General features: G+C 44.6%; 1 protein-coding gene across 1 annotated transcript in view; it reads left to right on the forward strand.

The window, feature by feature from the left end:
• Window positions 1-20,098, forward strand: part of RPS6KB1 (ribosomal protein S6 kinase B1) — a 526,632-nt gene that overhangs the window by 157,689 nt on the left and 348,845 nt on the right. The window contains exons 3-4 of the mRNA XM_085649414.1: window positions 13,383-13,503; window positions 14,806-14,874. Coding sequence (XP_085505540.1) covers window positions 13,383-13,503; window positions 14,806-14,874 — 190 coding nt within the window. The remainder of the gene's footprint in view (window positions 1-13,382; window positions 13,504-14,805; window positions 14,875-20,098) is intronic.

Here is a 20,098-nt window from a genome sequence, read left to right on the forward strand (position 1 = left end):
AATCTGGGAGAGCAATAGGACCTAATGGTATCCGGGGACAGTGGCCCCACACCTGCTAAATATGTACTGCGACAGTCTGAAGACAGGCGAACTCCCGCAGGATCAGCGCCTGGCCACAGTGGTGACGATTCCAAAACCTGTGAAACCCCCGGAAGACTGTGCTTCCTATCGCCCCATTTCCTTAATCAATGCTGAAGCTAAAATACTAGCAAAGGTCCTTGCGCTCAGGCTTACCCTGCACCTCACAACCCTGGTTCACCCGGACCAGTCCGGATTTATGCCTAATAGGAACACAGCACTGAACTTGAGGCGTTTGCACGGAGTGATGGCCTTCATATCTTATATTCAAGAGCCAGCAGTAATTCTGTCGTTGGACGACCGTATGGCGTTTAATATGGTGGAATGGCCCTTCTTGTTCGCGGTACTGGCGCATTTGGGCTTTGGCCCAAAGTTCTGTGCATGGGTACGTCTTCTCTACACAAAGCCGCTGGCCCACGTGGCTGGTAATGGGCATATATCCCATGACTTCCCACTGTCCCGGGGCACGCGTCAAGGCTGCCCGCTGTCGCCGTTATTGTTTGCACTGGTATTGGAGCCACTAGCGGCATTGATCAGGTGGGAGCCCATTATCCGAGGCCTGAGCTGGACGGCAGAATGGGAAGACCGCATCTCGCTGTATGCGGATGACGTTTTACTTTATTTGACCTCTCCTAGGCGATCCATACTGGTACTCCTAAATATGTGACCAGTTTGGTCGGGCATCAGGATACACTATAAATTGGTCCAAGTCGATACTTTTTGTGCTCCAGGGCCCGCCGCCGCAACTTCCAGAAGACTGCCCACTGCAGATCTCGGTGGACGCATTCAAGTATCTAGATATTTACATCACGGCGAACCCTGACGAATTTGTTAAACGTTTAACGTTTAAAAAGAGATGCTACTCATTGGGGGGCGCTGCCCCTGACATTGTTGGGGAAGGCAGCGCTTTTTAAAATGATGGCGCTGCCTCGATTCTTGTATGCACTCGAAAATACACCGTACTCAGTACCACCTACCTACTTTAAAAAACTTGCGGCTCAGGTTGCAGGGCTGCTGTGGGGGAACAAACCTGCACGCATAGCACAGCGCAAACTAACTAAAGGGTGGTACGACGGAGGCATCGCACTGCCCGACATACAGCTGTATTACTGGGTGGCCCAATTGAAGGTAATCAGTCAGTGGATCCACGCTCCACAGGCGGATCCCGCTTTCAAGGCAGATAGACATGGGCTTGGGGTTGATGGCATGATGTCTGCACTTTATAACAGGAAGCGTACACCAGTGCTACTCGGACCCACAAGGCAGACTGTCAACCTATGGCATGAAGCACATGCTAAATTAGGATGGAAGGGAACGATAACCCAACTCACCCCTTTGTGGGTTACGCAATGGCTCAGTGGATTGCGGCATTGCAAGGGCTTTTACAAGTGGGACGCAATTGGAATATCAACGGTGGGCGATATGTGGCATAAGGGGGGGGGGGGAGTCACTACATTTGAACACCTTCAAGCGCAATATGAACTGGCACCCTCTGAGAGCTTTAGATACCTGCAGATAAGGCATGCGTTGCAGGCGGCCCTGGCACCGAGGTTCCTGAGGCTACCCCTCTGGAGGATAGACTGTATGTATAAGCGAGTTACTTCCCTTACATACCGAAAACTAGTGAACAATTTACTGTGTGGGAGTGCCCCAGGCTAATAGAGTACTGGGTAAAAGTGATAAGGACCATATCACAGACGGTGGAGGTGTAATTAGCTCCCGAACCTAGGAGATGTATACTAAATGTATTGGAGCTGAATGATTTTTCACGCCCAGCACAGGAATGGGCCACACTGGGGATAATGATGGCGAAGCGCAACCTCGCACAAAGGTGGGGTGTAAGAGAGTCGCCATCGCTCACCGCCTGGTGTGGGGATCTTGATGCTGCCATGGTGGCCGAAAAAGCAGTATTTATTAATCGAGGCTGCCCTAAGAAATGGAGCAAGGTTTGGGGGGCTTGGAATAAGTACAGGGGATACATCTGTGAACCACCAGAAATAAGGGCGGAGGGGGAATCTGACAATGAAAATGACGGGGAGTTGGGAATGTAATACATGGACTGTTGTCTTTTGTTGTGATATGTGTCATACTCATACGCCAATTATCGTAAAATCACAGATGTTTGGATATAATGCTCTCAATATTTGGACAAAATACCTGATTTATTTGTGCCCTGATGACAACCATAATAAAAAGTTTATTTAAAAAATAAAAATGGTAGTTTAAAACTGCACACATAGGCTGCAATGGCAGGCCTGAGACATGTTTTCAGACTCCTCAAGTGAGTGGCACAATATGTGCTGCAGGCTCACTAGCAGCATTTGATTGCAGGCCCTGGGTACCTGTAGTACCTTTTTGCTAGGGACTTGTAAGTAAATTAAATGTGCCAATTTTATCATGTTTAAAGGAGAGGGCGCAAGCACTTAAGCGCTGGTTAGCAGTTGGAAAGTGCACAGTCCTAACGGCCAACAAAAACGGGTTCAGAAAACTAGAGGGGTGAAGGCAAAAAGAAAATGTGGATGAGCCTGCAAAGGGGGCCAGGTCCAATAGTAATGTTGAAAACTACTACCCAACACCAAGCCAAGAACATTCAGCAAATAAGATCTACTGCACCTCAGGCTAGAAGTGGCAGATTTGCTGGGGAAAAGAACAGTATAAATGGTTCCAGATAGAGAAAGAGGAACAACAAAATTTGCTAGGTCTTCTTTCTCGACCCAGAACTGGACAAGTCCATCATACTCATTTTTGCACCTCGGGCCCTCAACAGGTTCATCAGAGTGCATAAGTATCCAATGACTACTCAGCAGGAGTTTATCCTGTGTCTGCAGAGAGGAGTATATGGCAACAATGGAGCTCAGACTCCTACCTCCACGTACCAATGAAAGATACCAAGTTTGTGACATTCATCATAGACCATATAAATTACCAATTCACAGTTACATTTGTGGATAAAATCCTCCCTATGGATGTTCATAAAATGCCTAGATGCAGGAGCAGTGCATGTTAGGGGAATAAGAATCAGTTTTTTCCTCTTATCTAGACGGTTGCCTAGTGAAGGCAAAGTTGTTGAAGCACTGCCAGGAGAGTACAAGGGCAGAGTTGGAAACCTTATACAACCATCTTACTGCTCCTGGTGACCCAGCTTTTCTTTCGCTGCACTCCTTGGGCGAAAGCTTAGTGCTACAGGCTTTACACAGCTGCTCAAACACATTTCCCACCACTCTACCTGATGACGAATCGAAGTGAGTGGCATTCAACTAATGTCTTTTTCTCTCCGTCCAGCTTTGTCCTCCAAGCTGTTAATACCAGCTGTTTGTTGGGACATTACTCGCATGCCCTTGGGGATTCAGTGGGACTAGTCCTCCGTGGTGTCCCCAGAGACCTTCTCCCTGTACTATCTTGGGTAATTCAAGATGGTCGTGAGGCTGCCAAGTTCAGTATTTGTTGCTTGGACATCACCTATTCCATAGGCACCAGTGTGGCAAATCAGTTGGGTTCTCTGGCAATGTCTAGTTCTCTCTGATGGACATGCCCTTCGATGGGACTCGCCTGTTGGGTGGGACAAAGGGGATACCGCTCCTGAGTGGTTTAAGGATAGAAAGGTCGCCGCTCACTCTCTGGACCTTTCTTCCAGCATTGCTTTAATAACGGCAACAGTTCTACTGTTCTTCCACGGCTTTGGCCGCTGCATTCATTACTGCCAACCCATCCAAACCCCACAGGGAGCTCAGGAGTTTTGTGCTAGGAGGTGTGGTGACCACGGCCAAGGTCAGCGAGACGCACAGCCTACCGTCCCACCTGCCAAGCCTCTTCAGCGTGTCCTTGCAGGGGCACAGTCACCCAGTAGGAGGTAGAACCCGCAGATTCTTACCTGGCTGGCAAGCAATCACATCAGACAGGTGGGTCCTACAGATTGTACACAAAGGATACGCCTTACCTTTTTTCACTTCTCCATTGCATCTCCCACTGTCCCTCAACGACTGATGGAGGACCATCTCTCCATTTTGTGGCAGGAAGTACAAGCCCTTTTAGCCATAGGCGCTGTCAAGAGGGTGCCAATGCCTGAAGTAGCACATGCTGGTTATTCCCACTACTCCCTGGTGCTCCTTTGGCCTGTTCTAAATCTGCACCCTCTCAATGCCTTTCCCCGGAGAAAAAAAATCAGAATGCTCACCCGGGTCCAGGCCTTGTCTGCCCTTGATTCTTGAGACTGGATGGTAGCGTTGGACCTGAGGATGCCTATTATCAGATCTCTGTCCTTTCAGCCCATCGGCGCTACCTATGATTCATGGTGAGAGGAACATTTTCAGTTTGCTGTGCTCCCCTTTGGCCTCACCAGTTCCCTTCAGGCGTTTAGGACCTTCAGAGATCAAGGGTGCCAGTCTTCCACTACCTCGACGTTTGGCTTTTGAATGCGGGCTCACAACAGCTAGCCGTCAACCACCTGCAGACTGCGGAGAACATCCTGTCCTCTTTGGGGTTCACTATCAATGTGGTGATGTTACACCTGGCTCCTCAGATGCTCCCCTTCATCGGAGCTGTTCTGGACCGGGTTGAGTTTCGTGTCTTTCCCCAGGAAAGAGTTCAGGACATTCGGGCTATGATCCTGATCTTTCAGCCTCTGTCCTGGATTTCAGTGAAGCTGACCAAGTTCAGATTTTGGAGGAGACTGCAAACGGTCTGCAGTAGTGGTTACTGGACTGTGATTGGGTCAGCGGCAGATCTCTTCCTTCCTGTCCCAGAGCAGACATTGGTGACCGATGCATCTGTTCTGGGGTGGCGGTGGCCATTTGGGAGGGATGGAGATCAGAGGTCTCTGGCAGAGTCCCGGCTTCATACCAACCTTCTGGAGCGGAGTGTCATTCTCTTGATGTTGAAAGCCTTACTGCTGACCATCAAAGGGAGGCTGGTACAGGTGTTCATGGACAGTCCCACTGCCATGTAGCACTGCAGCAAACGGGGTGGAGTGGAGTGGGGGTGGTGGTCACAGGGGAAATGGCTGGACCATGAAGGAGCTTTCCTGGTGGTGAGCCACCTGGCAGGATCATTGAATGCCAGGACGGACTAACTCTGCCATTGATGCCTAGCGGTTCACCAATGCCAGCTACACCAAGAGGTGGTGCAAGGTCTCTTCTTCCAGATGGGAGAAATTTGCCTAAATGTTTTTGCCACTGCCAAGAACTTCTGCTTGTTGGTATTTCCAAGGCGTTTCTCTCATGTAGATATTCTGTTGTGAGTGAGACTTGGGACTTGTGTATCCCTTTTTGCAGATAGCACTAATGTCCCAAGTTCAGGACAGATCCAGAACTCCTGGGCTTGAGGCGTATGTTCTCCAATCAGGCTGCCCCTCCAGGAGGAACTGCTGTTGCCGCAACAGGGCAGGGTCCTGTGCCTAGGCCTTCACAATCTCCACCTTCATGCTTGGAGATTGAATCGCGGCAGCTGAACACCTTTGACCTTCTTTGGGACATCTGGGTTGTCATCTTGGCAGCCAGGAGTCCCTCGACAAAAACTGAAACTTCTGTCTTTGAGACACGTTTGTGGCTTAGTGCGATACACTGCAGATAGTTATCTGATGCCGGAGGCCTCTGGCAAAGTTATAGGACATTTTGTTGGTTTTGTCCCTAGCTCAACAAGGCTTTGCTCCGGACACAATTAAAGGGTAGCTTTCGACTCCTTAGGTCTTTTTGCCATTGTCTGATCAGCCCTCACTGTTTAAGTCTCCATTATGTGTGTGGGTTATTTTTTTAAGGTAAGCAAAGTTTGGTTCCTTGCTCTCCCTTTGTGATATCACACTGGGACCTCAGCTTAGTACTTACATTTCTGATGTCTCTCCCTTTTGAGCCACTTCACAGCTGTTCCTTGCATCTTCTCGCCCTCAAGACAGTGTTCCTCGTTGCCATAACTTCTGTGAGTTGTGTGAATGAGCTGCAAGCTCTTCGTGGAACCCGCCAAATAAAACCTTCTAGCCGGTCAAACTGGTTTTGGGGACACCGGCATCTTTCTTGCCTAAAGTTGTGACGCCATTCCAAATCGGTCAAAACATAACCTTACAATTGTTTAATGCTCCGCCTTACCCCTCTGTGGAGGTGAGACTCCATCTTTGGACCACAAGAGAGCTCCAAGCTAATAGTACCAAATACCTCCAGGAGGACGATCAGCTCTTTGTGGAGTTCTCTGTAAAGAAAAAAGGCAAATCTGTAAAGAAGTCTCCCATTGGATTGTCCTTTGCATTAGGATCTGCAACACATTGGCCAAAAAGAAGCCTCCAAAAGGAATATATGCCCATTCTACCACAGCCAAAGCTGATACCATTTTGTTGGCATGAACCAGGGAAGTTCTGAAAGAAACGAGGAGACCGACAGCAAGGAAGTACTACTGTGCTAAATGGATCATATTCAGACATGGTTGCTCCACAGTAGTAGATTCCCAGCCATGCCACAGTCATGAAATACCGATTATATCTGCCGTTAAAAAGGGCCTCTCCTATGCCTCTCTAAAGGCACTTTTAATAGCCCTGGCCAAGCACCAATTGCCTTAAGATTCCCAGACCGCCCCTATCCAAATGTGGAATTTGTACCTTGTGCTTAGCTTATGAAACCAACCTTTGAACCTATGCGTAACGCAGGGCTGCAATTCCTTACACTAAAGACTTCTTCCTAGTGGCCATCACAACCTTACCCAGGGTGAGTGATTTCTAATCACTCCCAATACAGTAGCCCTACCTTCAAATTCATAAGTATAGTGGTGATGAGAATTAATCGAAACTTTCTACCAAAGGTAATTTCACACTTCCTTATCAATCAGACTTTAATACTGCCAGCTTTTTCCAGCAACCAAAATCAGAGTGAATGCACCCTTAACACACTTGAGTCAAATTAGTGATGTATTATGTATAGAAAGCCAAACCAATCAGTTCAGTTTCCATTGCCCCTTCAACCAGGGTTTACCAGTTTCCAAAGGACACATCTCAAGGTTGATTGGCCAAACTATACAAAGGTGTCACAGCAGCAGGAGTAATACGACAGGAAAGACCAAGATCTCTTTCCACAAGAAAAGGATGGACATTCTCCTTCAAAGGTAATGTCTCTACCAGTAACGTGCATGGCAGCCACATGGTCCTTTGTGCATACCTTCACCAAACACTACTGTGTGGATATTCAAGAAAACAAAGAAGCACGGGCAGGTTGGAAAGAAAGTACTTGAACACTTGTTTGCAATTCTAAACTGTTTTTACCCAACCTTCCGCAGAATTGGGGAACACCACTATATAATCTTTGCAAAGCATGTGAATAGTAGAAAGATTACCGCTTCATAGCAAAATGGTTACTTACCTCTGGGACTCATGTTGCAGATGGAGAACTTTCAAGATTCAAATGAAACCTACCCACCGTCACCAGAAAGCGAGTAAAACATTTTCAATCAAGGAAGGAGAATGTTGATGACAACGCTCACTCAAAAAAGAAAAAAAAAATCAGACTCAGCCATTAAATGGTGAAATAATGTAGAGCCTATGGATTGAGGGGTTATTAAGGTAGAAAACTACTTCTACAAGTAAGTAATCCTTTTTTTCTGGTGGTTATTCCTACCGGCAGATTCCTCACATTCTGAAGATCCCAGGTATCTGGCTGGATCCGAAAGCTCTTCAATGTCTCTCCTATGCCGGTAGAGGAGGCTGGCTCCACTTCAGAGCTGTATAGAGTGTCCATGTGACGTAACTGGAGTTATAAACTGCCTTTGTCAGCGTGCTGACGTCATTTCTCTTTACATGCCATCGATGTGGTTCGGATCTCGCTCAATCTCCTCAGGAGTGAACTATTTAAAAAAAAAAAATTCTCTTAAGGTGCAGTTTTTTTTTTTAACCAATGTGTCTCCTACCAAGTGGTCTGGTTTCAAATCATGTTGAATGTGAGAGTCGGATGTCTATCACAGATTCTTACGAGATCTGCCTTTGGTGTTTGGGATCCAATCACAGCAGGAAGGCCTGCGAGTAGTGTTAGAGGATACATCCTAAGGCAGTCAAAGAAAGTGAGGCCAAGATGTTTACGGCGAGAACGCCGGATGAAAGCAGAGGGTACCGCAAGTTGAGGATACCAGATTCACCAATTTCATTGAAGTTATCCAAAAAGTACCACAAAGAAAAGAGGCGGCATGAGTCTGGACGCTATCTATTGCCAGAGTAAGTTGCCAAAAACCCCTGCTTCACCTCAATCACCATCGGACCAGCAATGACTGAGGACTTCGTAGAGGATCTATCACCTGCGACTTCATCTGACTAGTCACCGGTCCGGAGACACTAACGCCATCGGTGCCTATTCTAATTCCCCTGCCCGGTCAGCTTTGCCCTAAGTTCCTCACTTCTGAAACAGATCCAGACATATTCCTGATCTACAGCAGATCTGTGGCCCATCGTTGGGATCGCTGACTGGCCCCAAGAGTGTGATTACTTTTTGTTTTGTATGGAGGATTACTGATGCTGTACCACTCAATGCCCTTCTTATAGTTTCTGCCTTTAGCTCCAGATACATGGACCATGACTCTGGCACCAATGCCACCCCAGCCATTGGGATCAACACCACCATCATTGATCATCCGGTCTTAATCAGTTTGGGACAGGATTCCATTACTTCTCAGGCACCGCAGACAACACTTGTCCCACTAAATGATTCCCCCACCTACACACCTGCTGTCTTCTGTGATTGAACCGACTCTGCCGGCGTTCTAACCCACTCCACCAGAATCTCTGCCTTTTTGTGCACTTGCTGCATCCCTCCAGAAGAGACGCAGAGAGGTTAATAAAGGAAAGTAGATTTTGCTTCTGCACTTGGATCCTCAATATAACCCTGGGGCCGATGATGATGGTGGGGATGACCTGTCTATACTGAACCAAACTTTGCCAGCGGACTGGATACCCCCGGGAGTGGGAACATTTATCACCTACTGGGCTCCCTCCACCAGGAGTTACCTCCTATCACTCAATTCTTAGAAGAGCAGCTGAGATTAGTCTTCCTGCCTCCATCTACTGAAACAAAATCTAATATCCTCACTGAGGTCCTCATACAATGACCCTTTCGATGACTCCCTCCTTTTCGGAACGCAGGCTGATTCAGCATTAGAGAGGCTTAAAGACCGCATAGCCAATGCAATATCATTTGGCCTCCAGACAAAAACGCCGGATTACCTGCTTCGTAAGATTTGAGGCTTTTCTTTTCGGGCTGCCAACAACACAGCCATTAGCAACAGGTGAACCCTCCCGCCTATATAAGCAGTGTAGAGGCTTCGTAAAAGGAAGTACGCATACCTACCCTCTACCCTAGCCGCTGCCTTCTTTTCACCAGCCACTACAGGAAAGTAACCCTAGTTGTACCTTGTCCAAACATACAGGCGGTTGAAGGAAGTGTGTTGTCCTTTCCACAACTCTGAGGATGATCACTTCAGTCTTTGGGTTTTTACAAATTGGGTAAAGGGGGTATACCCTACCCTTCCAACAGAACCCTCCTTCCATTCCTCTCTATTCACAGACACGTCCACCTGATCAACTTCTTGTCTTTTAGCAGGAAGTTCAGCTCTAACTCCTAAAAAGCACAGTGGAGTTGGTTCCAGAGCAGGAACAGAGCTGGGGATGCTACTCCTGGTACTTCTGTCGTGTAGTTCCCACTAATCCGTAAGACACGTGCATTTGTTAGGAGAACATAAACGTTAGATGAGGTGCCTCGACTGATTCTAGGCACCCCTGCAGGATATGTTGGCCTAAAGACCAGCTATCCCACAGTGCCACCTTAAGCCACCCTAACCATACCAGGGAGCAAATGGTTTCTGACAACCACTGAGCATGACAACCCTGAGAAATATACAGAATACACAGTGGAATGTTTTCAATATTTATTGAACCAACGTTATTGTTGTATAGAACACATGTGCTGCGATAATCAGTAGACCGAAACAGAGTAAAGTTGTTACAAGCATCAAAAGTGTAAATATTAGACAGTTCTACCATGGTGTTAAAACAGTGCATATATGTAAGCATATAAACAAGGTAGTAATAAGGTGTACTCCTGCTATGCAAACCCTACTCTAAGTGTACCTAGAGTGTGTGTAGTTGTCAAGCCAAGAATCTTCCCTAGGGACGATCCAACCCCATAACCTGGTGGGAGAGGATGAAAAACCCCGTCTTGGTCACGAGCTGGACACCACTCACGAGATGTCAGACCGGTGCGTGGTGAAGTCTCAGTATGCAGGGACCCTTGGTGTCAGCTGAAGGGCCTCCTCTGCTAATCTATCGAGATGCTCATTATTAATAATAGAAAGCAGTCTTGTAATGTACGTTATAGATCAGCGATGTTGTGGATATGTAGATAGCTCTGTCGCCCCGTGGATGAAGATAGAATCGTGTGCAAAGAGTCCTTGTACATGATGTCCGAGGCCTCATGAGAATGTTGTGAGAAGCTAGATGTGTACACAAAGTAGTATCAGAGAAACTAATCCAATATTGTCATGCATGCCAATTTGTGCTAAAGTTCCCGTCAGAAAGGTTATTGTGAAAAAGAGGACAATGTAAGAAATGAGCAGCTTTGCTACATGGGCCTAACCTGGGGACATAACACTTCCTGGTCCTTAAAAAGAACTGTGGTCTCCGTCCTACTCTAGACGTCCGCGTTTTGAACTGGTTCCTCAATAAGAAAAAAATAAAAATGGTGTCCTAGCTCAGGTTCTGAAGCGGAAGACTAGATGGTGTCTGCCAACCTATAGAATGCCTATGTCCATACCCTGCCTTGCAGTCACACAGGAAGTATCTTTGCTTCACAGTCAGATCCGAACACAACCAGTTTGTGGTTCTTTCGTTTGCCGTCATTTATGCCCCTTGAATCTTCATTAAGGTGATGGTGGTGGTGTCACAGTGGAGATTTGCAATCCTGTATCCAAATCTTCAGTGACACTGCAGAGGATCTATAAGTAGTGGAGGGTGGACAGCAATCTCTCCCAAGGAAAGCAGTTTCACACTCCTCCAATGAGAACAATTATCACAGACGCCTCCTCTGCGGGGTGGGGAGTGCATGTGAAGGATGGGACTTTAACCAGAAGACTGGATCTTTCATATTTGTTCCAATTATGGGTGATACTTCAGGCGCTCAAGGCCTTCCTCGCTTCTCAGACAGTCTGTCTAGATCTGGACAGACAATATGACCACAATGTGGTTCATCAACAAGAAGGGAGTAGTACAGTTGGATGTCTCTGCAGCTCTGGTTCTGGGCTTAGGCCTGTCAGATCACCTGTCTGCAATGCCTAACTTGAGAGCGGACAGTCTCCCTTTGCTTCATCTTGCTGACCCCGAGTGGTGTCTTCAACCAGAGGTAGTCCAGACCATATTCAAGTTTGGGGGATTCTTCAAATCAACCTCTTTGCCACTCAGGAGAACCTCCTGTTGCAGTGGCAGGTTCTACATGCCAGCCTCTAGAGCCTCCACATACATGCCTGGAGATTGAACAGGCATGAGTTCTTAATCCTTGACCCCTGAAGTGGTAGATGTCAATTTATGTCCATAGACACTCCACCAAGACAGTGTACTCAAATAGATGGGATAAATTCATCAGATGGGGTATAGGCAACTCGAAAGACCCTCTTCAAGCCCACCTGTCGGACATACTACATTTTTCCCTTTTGCTAGTACAGCAAGGGTGTGCAATGGAAACTGTCCAATTGTCCACTTTCCTCTACTTGCATGACCAGTCGCCCTGTTTTACACCCATAGTTGTTATTCTTAAAGGGGCTTAAAAACAAGTTTCCTCCTTCTCCCTTTTTTATGGTTTGATGGGAACTTAAATGTGCTCTTACATTGTTCCTTTTGAGTACACCATTTGAACCACTGCATAGTTGTCCTTTAGGTGTGTTCATGCTCAAGACAGTCTTTCTGTTCGCTATAACATCCCCAACTCGTGTTAGTAAGTTTCAGGTTTTGAGTGTTAAACCACCTTTCAACTACTTCTTTTCAGATAAGTTTGTGTTAAAAACCAGGGCTCCTTTCCTGCCAAAGGTGGTTTACCCCCTTCCACCAAGGCCAATTTGTCAACCTACCAAACGTCTTCCCGCCCTCATGTCCAACAAAGGAAGAAGAGAGACTTTGTCTTGACCCTTAGGAGAGCGGTCAGCTCTTACATGGATAGAGCACTTGAGTTCAGACTGAATGTCCAACTTTTTCTGGGATGTGTGGGGAAGATGAAAGGCAAGGCAGTGCATAAGAGGTCACCATCAAGATGGATAATCCTGTGCATCAAGATGTGCTATGCTCTGGTACCCAAAGAACCATCAGAAGGTATTCAAGCTCACTCCACGAGAGCCAAGTCTTTTACTTTTGCAGTAGCGAGTGGAGTGCCAGTAACCGATATCAGTAAAGCAACCAACCTGGGCTTCCCTCCACACCTGTGCTAGCAACAATGCTTGGACTCAAGATGTGAGGAGGGAAGGGCACTTTGCATGCTCAGTCCATCGGGATATTTTTGTGTAACCATCAATGCACCCACCCACTGGCTGGGGAATGCTTGGGGAATCTATTCAGATGGTAACAAATCTGCAGAAAGAATTATTCATCAGAAGAAAAAATTCTCTGGAGCAAAAAAGACAAGGCTGTACAAAATAGAATGATCTCCTATTGGATCGTGCTTTGCATTAAGATCTGCTACACATTGTCAAATAAAGCAGCCTCCGGAAGGACTAGGTGCTCATTCTGCCGCAGCCAAAGCAGCTACAACTGCGCTGGCACGCAGAGTCTCTCCTGGTCATTTGCCAGACTGCTACATGGGCATTCTTCCGTTCATTCAGGAGTCATCATTATCTGGACAGGCACTTTCACAGAGAAGGGCATTTTGCCTGCGCAGTCCCGTCGGACTTTCTGGTTTGAGTACATTCACACACCCACCTCTAAATAGGTACTGCTTTAGTTACTATTCAAATGGTGAGGAATCTGTGGCTAGAAGGCTTTATCAGAGGAACAAGTAACCTTCGGTAAAGCTTTTTCTGGTAGAGACTATCTAGATGAGGTTAACATTATTGTCAAAATTAGTTTCCAGTTTGAGGCAGTGGTGTTGAACAAGTAATCTAATTCTTTAGTCGCAGAGTCTCATGGAGGGTTTAATTCACCAAGCTACATGTTAAAATGAAAGATTGCTGAAATAAAATTCAGTAGACAAAAATGTATTTGTTGCAGAAAATGTAAACCAATCTAAAATTAGATATACATGTGATAGGTTTGGTTGGTCAGTTTTGGGTTTGAAAATTAAACATGTGTTGCATGTTTGCCTTTTATTTAGCGACATGGAGCACTGTGAAAAGTTTGAGATATCCGAAACCAGCGTGAATAGAGGTCCAGAAAAGATAAGGCCAGAATGCTTTGAGCTGCTTAGAGTACTGGGCAAAGGTGGCTATGGCAAGGTAAGAAATCTGCATGATGCTATTTCTATCACGTTCACACTCCTAAATAAACTACAACCTTTTATTTTTTCGAAAGTTTTCTGTTTTCCCATTTCCTGCCGGAATTTCCAGATTTGAAGTGTAAATGAAACTGGGCATGTTTTCTTCAAATTCTAGACAGCTACACACTAGTTCCAATTAGTAATGGAAAGGAACTAGGGTTGTAATGCCTTGGGAACAACCTGGATTCCATACCTCAGTTTTATTAACTATATGGAGCTAGAGAAGGGTCTCTGGGATGCAAGATGAAGCAGTTGCAGCCTGATATGCTATTCTTTGGTCGCACTGCTGATGCTGTTTTTCTACCTACTGCCTCGTTTATAATAACATAACGTGGGATAGTGACCTGCGAGAGACCGCAGACTTTTATGCCTGCATTTACCAAACTCAAATGTTGCAGCTCGTGCCTCCTAAGGAGTCTGGAGGTGCAATTTACATACAGGAAAGCATGATGCAGTGGGTCATCAGAAGGAACAAGCATACAGTGGTCCCCTGAACTTGTCTCTATTGCCTCGATGCCTAAAGTCACAAAGTGGGAGCTGCTTGTCATGGACCGCTTCAACTTTGCAAATGGAAACCCACCTACCTAAGTGTTGGTTCAATCTGTGATCGTGGTGTATTATAGTGCAATTTGTAAAGGGCAAGGGCCCCTTTCATTGTTATGGTGACAACGTCTTTAATTTTGCACACCACTGCAACTTCAAAGACCCTATGTATATCATGCCCTTAATTTCTGGTTAAGGGTGTCAGTGACTTTACCATGTGTCTGGGCCCATCCACTTTCAGGAAAGTAAACAGGTCCATGTGCCCCTAGGAAGTATGTTGCAATTTTCACCCTTTTTTTTTTTTTCTTCTTCTTGAAGACACCACATCTTCCTCTGTCCACATCCAGATGACGAAATCTGCATTAGTGTAACACTAATGTGTCTAACGTCATGTACACTAAACTGCTCTCTACTAACTATTGCTCACAATGGTACATTGTGCTATAATAAAAGCCATACATTGTTTTTTCTTCCTTCCAAATGTTTTCAAACCTGGCTGCAGCTGATGCTGCTTGATGGTCTCAGATAACGGACTGCTGCTGTGACACCAAATTCATTGTCTGTATTGTGTATATTTCCATTGTGCAGTATCCTCTGTATAGCAAGTGTGTAGGAAAGGCGTCTAGAATAGTGAATGTGGAATGTTTATATTAAACATTAGATGTTGGGCTGTATGGACCTCGGTTCTAGAGATGCATAACATTTGTGTCTTTTGTAGGTTTTCCAAGTGAGAAAAGTAGCTGGAGCACATACTGGAAATATATTTGCGATGAAAGTACTTAAAAAGGTAATATTTTGATCATTTTACTGCATTGGCATCATAGCTCCTGTTTATGTTGTTCCCCTTTGCTGTCGGAGTTTGGTGACCATGTTTTCATAATGTTAGTGCAGTACATAAGAAGGTGAAGTAAATGTTGTTATAGTTGTAAATCAGTGTAATTTACTCAATTTAAATATTATTTATTCACAAATCAGTTGTTTGAAATTATTTTCACAAAACAGCTTAAAACAATGTGTTTTCGAACTTAACCTTCTATAGATATCACTTTGAAATTGTTTGTATGCAAACAAATTTATTGATGTCTAGGATAACTGTGAAGGACCGGGAGGTTATTCTCATCTTGCGTCAGAAAATATTTCACAGCCTCCTCAAAATATGCTACAGATAGGTCCTTGACCAAGGAGAAGCTATGGGGAATTTATTGCCCCCATTGGTGCCATCCGAGGCAACCTTGGACCCCTCCCAAGAACAGTAAGAAAAAGTGAATTGCCCGTTTCGATCTTTGCACTTCGTATAACATTCAGATAAGAGGCGTTAAAAGGCATAAGCTTCTGAGGTGAAGGGGCATTGGATGCCAATACATTTCACATCGAGGATCTTGCATTCAAGACAGACAACATTGATGTACATTTCAAAGGATACTGATCTCGGTGCATAGATGTTTTGCTGATTGGGTCACTTCCCTAGGTGCAAACTAGAGAAGAGACCTATTTTCTTTTTTTCTCCAAATAGGATATTAATTGAAGACCATCCTATGTACCCATCACAACAGGAAGCTCCTCATAAAAAAACTTCTTGATCTCAAAAAATGACTAATAACCACACAGTCAAGCCACCTCGACAAACTCCGGGAAACAGCAAGAATAATTGAGGTTCCACAATGCTTACCTGTTAAGAGAACACCTGCTCTTCTTTGAAGGCGGTAAACACATGATTCCATCTCAGATGGATGTTTACACATCCTTCCTTTCTGACCTGACCAGACTACTGACCAGTTTCTGTTGCTGTTAAGACCTTTCAGGATGTTCTGGAAAGGGGTTTTGCAGCAAATGTCTTTGACTGTAAAGAAAGTATAAGGCATCTGAGCTTGACCAAACCTCTATAAAGGCATCCACCAGTGGACACGTTAATACTCTGTTGAAGAAAAGGTATGTTAACTGTTGACGTAGATTGATGCGCTTGACCATGAAATCTGGAAATATCAAGTGCTGCATTAAATAACAGTATTTCTGCTGGGAAAGTATGCTATGGCTCATAAGATTTGGTTTGAAATGGCCTCCCTGTAGACAAAATGCTAGTGTTCCTGGAGTTCACAAATGATTCTGTGCCTGCTTTAAATTAGGTCATCGGAATCAGTTGATGCTGCATATTTGGCAGCATAGGATTATTGTAATGGCAAATCTATGCGGCTATCTTCCTGGCTACCCCTTGCTTCCTTAAAGCGAAGTGCCCAACACAAAACACTAACTCCTCCTTTATCTGACACATTCCTTTTCAGCACTTCTGCCAGTGAAGGAATGCACTGCACGAAAATTGTAGAAGGCGCTCAATTAGCTGTAGGTATAGAGAGATGGAACATTATAAGCCACTGCAGTTTGAAATGCTGTTACCACCTGTAGTAAGTTCAACAGCCTTGTTGCTAACAGCAACACCAAATGTCACAATACCAACACTGAACACATTTGAAAGGAAGAGGCATACTACCGTAACATCTTACAAACAATGACCCTTCTATTCTATCCTCATCATTATCCACTGTGATGAGAGTAGCCATCATAAAGCTAGTTGTGTTAAAAAAGCAGGCAAAAAATGAACTATGCACGTAGGTTGAAAACATTACCTGTCATTTTATTTGAGCCTGACCAAACCTTACCATACTTACATTCTTTCTACTGGACGTTTACCTGTTGCAACAAAAGGCAAGCAGTAGAACCTGCATCAAGGCTGCATAGAAAGCAAGATATCCATGTAAAGTGGTATTTTGTAAGAAAAAATGGACCTAGCAAAAGTTCAGATCCATCTTTGAAAAGAGATTAAGAAGTGGGTGAAAGAGGTATTAGCTACTGACCTGCAATGTATGCCTGTTCATATTCTTATCGCTCCATAATATTGGAAATGCTAAAGATTTGTTGCAGAGATCAAGCACTTTCACTTCTAAGATCTGCAATTCAGCTGAACATCTGTGCTTTCTTTGTAGTTGAAGCAATACATTTCAGGAAGTAAGTAGTTTATATCTTTCTCTAACTTAACCACTGATTTCTCAAAGCAGATCTCAAAGATTAGCTAGACTTCAGCATCACAAATTAGCAGCATTTGCCCTCTGCATTATTTCTGGCAAGCCAAACTCTGACTCAAGTTTGAATTACCGGTTAACACTAACTAGACATGAGGACCTATTGGAGGCAAGACTATCTTTTATTTAATAGCAATATCACATTTTGTGAATTGTCATGTTAGCTTGCCAAGGATCTTTCATGGCTTCAGTGACCCTGTGATCGTCATATTCCCTAATGTTGGAACGAACGGAAGAATTCGACAGACGCAAATGGAAGGCAAGTGGCGCTTTAGAGGGAAATAAGAAGATAGATGCTGTAAAATGCTGCAGGCAGTTGTTTCCATGGTGAATAAGACGACAACGCGGTAAAGTATGCCATTCCAGTAGTCTCCCAATCAGTCAGTGGTGATGGATGCTTGCCTATTTGTTAGTGAGCATAACTTACAGATTCAAGGGAAGTGTTCCCACAAGGATACAATTGGTCTATCTTTCTGCTCACCAAAATGTACAATATTCTGACGTCATTCTAATCAACACTGATGTGCATCAAAAGCATGAATTAAATCTGCAATACGAAAACGAAATGTGCGAGCAAGCAGAGTATAAAACACGCAGAACACTTACAAAGTGAAATACCATATGTAACCCCCACTGATGAGGTATGATTAGGGCTCCCGGTTTTATGGTATTTATTTTTTGGACATTTCCATCTGTATTTATCCATATTTATTTTTTGTCATCTTTTTCTGTATTTATCCATATTTATTATGGGTTTTGTGACAAAAAAAAAGCTAGAAGTGGTATATTTCCACATTTATTTAACCAATAAATATGCAGTCATGCTTGAATGCCTGCCAGGTTTCAGTGAAATGAACACCCACAGACGATAAATCAATGCACTTTTATGAAAATATGCCGATTCCAGTATCAGCCTTGTGCACATCTACTGCGGTTTAAGCCTTTTTACTAAAATTCCTATTTTTAACCCCCTTACCGATCAATCCAGTTATTGGCCTGGCAGTCATGGCAAAGTGTGTTTAGAATCACTCAAGAAGCACCCAAATTCCGTTTTAACTAGGCCTGGGCAAAAATTTCGTTCCGTTCGCGGAAATTGCGATAATTTGACATTTTTGCGTTCCGCGGAGAGCGCGAAAATGTCAAAAATTCCGGTTTCCGCAGCTTGGCGATAATTTGTTTCTTGCTCGCGCTGTAAAATGATACATTCTCGCGCGCGCGCGATCGCCTTACCTGAATCCCTGCGTTCGCCGACAAGTTTTCTTGATCCGGTCGCGTTCTCCATGAGATGTTGTATTGTTTTTAGCCATTTGCGCTGTCTCGCGACAGTTCGCGCCCGCAGTGACGTCATGCGTCGCGCGATCACGTCTTTCTTCTCGCGATCATGCACCGCGAGAACAACTCAAAACAAGATGGCCGCGCCCGCAAGCAACCACATGGGTAAGTTGGCGACCCGCAACCATGCAGAAAATCTCGCGAACATGCCGGAAAAAAACTTCCGCATCTTTGCGATATTTCTGCTTGTTTGCGATAATTTTAAACATTCTCGCGATAATTTGCGAAGGTTAATTCCGCAAATTCCGCCCACCCCTAGTTTTAACCCACATTTAAAAATAAATACAGACAAAAAAAATAGACTGTTTTCCGTCTGTAAAAATCAGTAAAAACGGAAAACAGGGAGCCTTGGGTATGATACTGCGCGGAGGACAAGATTTACCTATTCTCCTTATGTCACAGATTCTTGTTCAAAACAGCTCATTCATACACTCATTCATTGGTGGGGCCCATAACACCAACACACTCGTCATTCAACCAGACTCACTCGAATCTGTACACAGGAGAAAAAACGCTGGACATGTGGGTACCTTATTACCTATCAGGATTAATTTGCTTTACATTATATACACATTATACATATCCATCTTCAGAATCCTGACCTTAACATCAAGGCACTCCACCATTTGGTCGATGGACCAATTAGTTGGACTGGTTGATGGTGAATTAGAACCAGCTAAGACACAATTAAAGCCTACGAAACATTTGATATTTTATGTAATTAATTTAAGAGCCACAAACTCATTTCTAATTAATTCAAATTTGTTTATCTTGGCGTTAATTAATTTCTTTACGTTTGCATTTATTAACTACAGCTCATAATATACGGTTTTAGTTTTATTAAAGAGAAGTCAAACATTTTAGAAAATAAACATGAATTTTAGAAAAATGCAGTTAATCAGTTACCAATTGGCAAATGACGATGGTCTCAGATCAAATAGAGAATTCTCCGCATTCTCAGGTACAACTCCCTGGACAGGCTGTCTGACCCACAGCGAGGATCAAACCGTCAGGCAGAAATATAGGGTGCACTACAAGATTTCTCCCAAAACGTCAAATAAACCTGAGGCAAACCAATAAATCAACACCAGCTCAATGCAAGCCAATGCCACGAAGGATCAAACCAATTGACGCGCCCAATTGACGGATGAGGGCCTCTTTATACCCTTTTTCCGTCTTACTAAACATGTAACATTTAGGGGTAGAGAAAATGTTCTGATTGGACAGCTCAGGGTTATCCATAGTTCAATTTTTTTTTCCCAGTGCAGACTGGTTCTTCATGATAGCTTGGCATAGGAAGGCACAAATTGTAAAATTGTATTTGACTCCCCGGCTAGAGCAGTGAATGTATCTTCTCAAGGTGAAAAAGTCATCTTTTTACAGGTCCTGTATTGTCCTTTTCGCTGTTCCCACATAGTCAACTATTGGCTTGTGGTCAAATCCCTAAACTCCTGTCCTTGGTAGGGAACACGATGTCAGGAGGTCATGTCGCTTGCTGATGTCCAGAGCCATCCGGGCATGCGCTGAAATCATCTTGCTCACATGGTGGCATCTGCTTCAGAGAACGCCATCTTGGGTACTGCGGCCTAGTAGGCCCGAATGCCA

The sequence above is a fragment of the Triturus cristatus genome, chromosome 3_2 (genome assembly GCF_964204655.1).
Source record: "Triturus cristatus chromosome 3_2, aTriCri1.1, whole genome shotgun sequence".
Classification (NCBI taxonomy): Eukaryota; Metazoa; Chordata; class Amphibia; order Caudata; family Salamandridae; genus Triturus; species Triturus cristatus.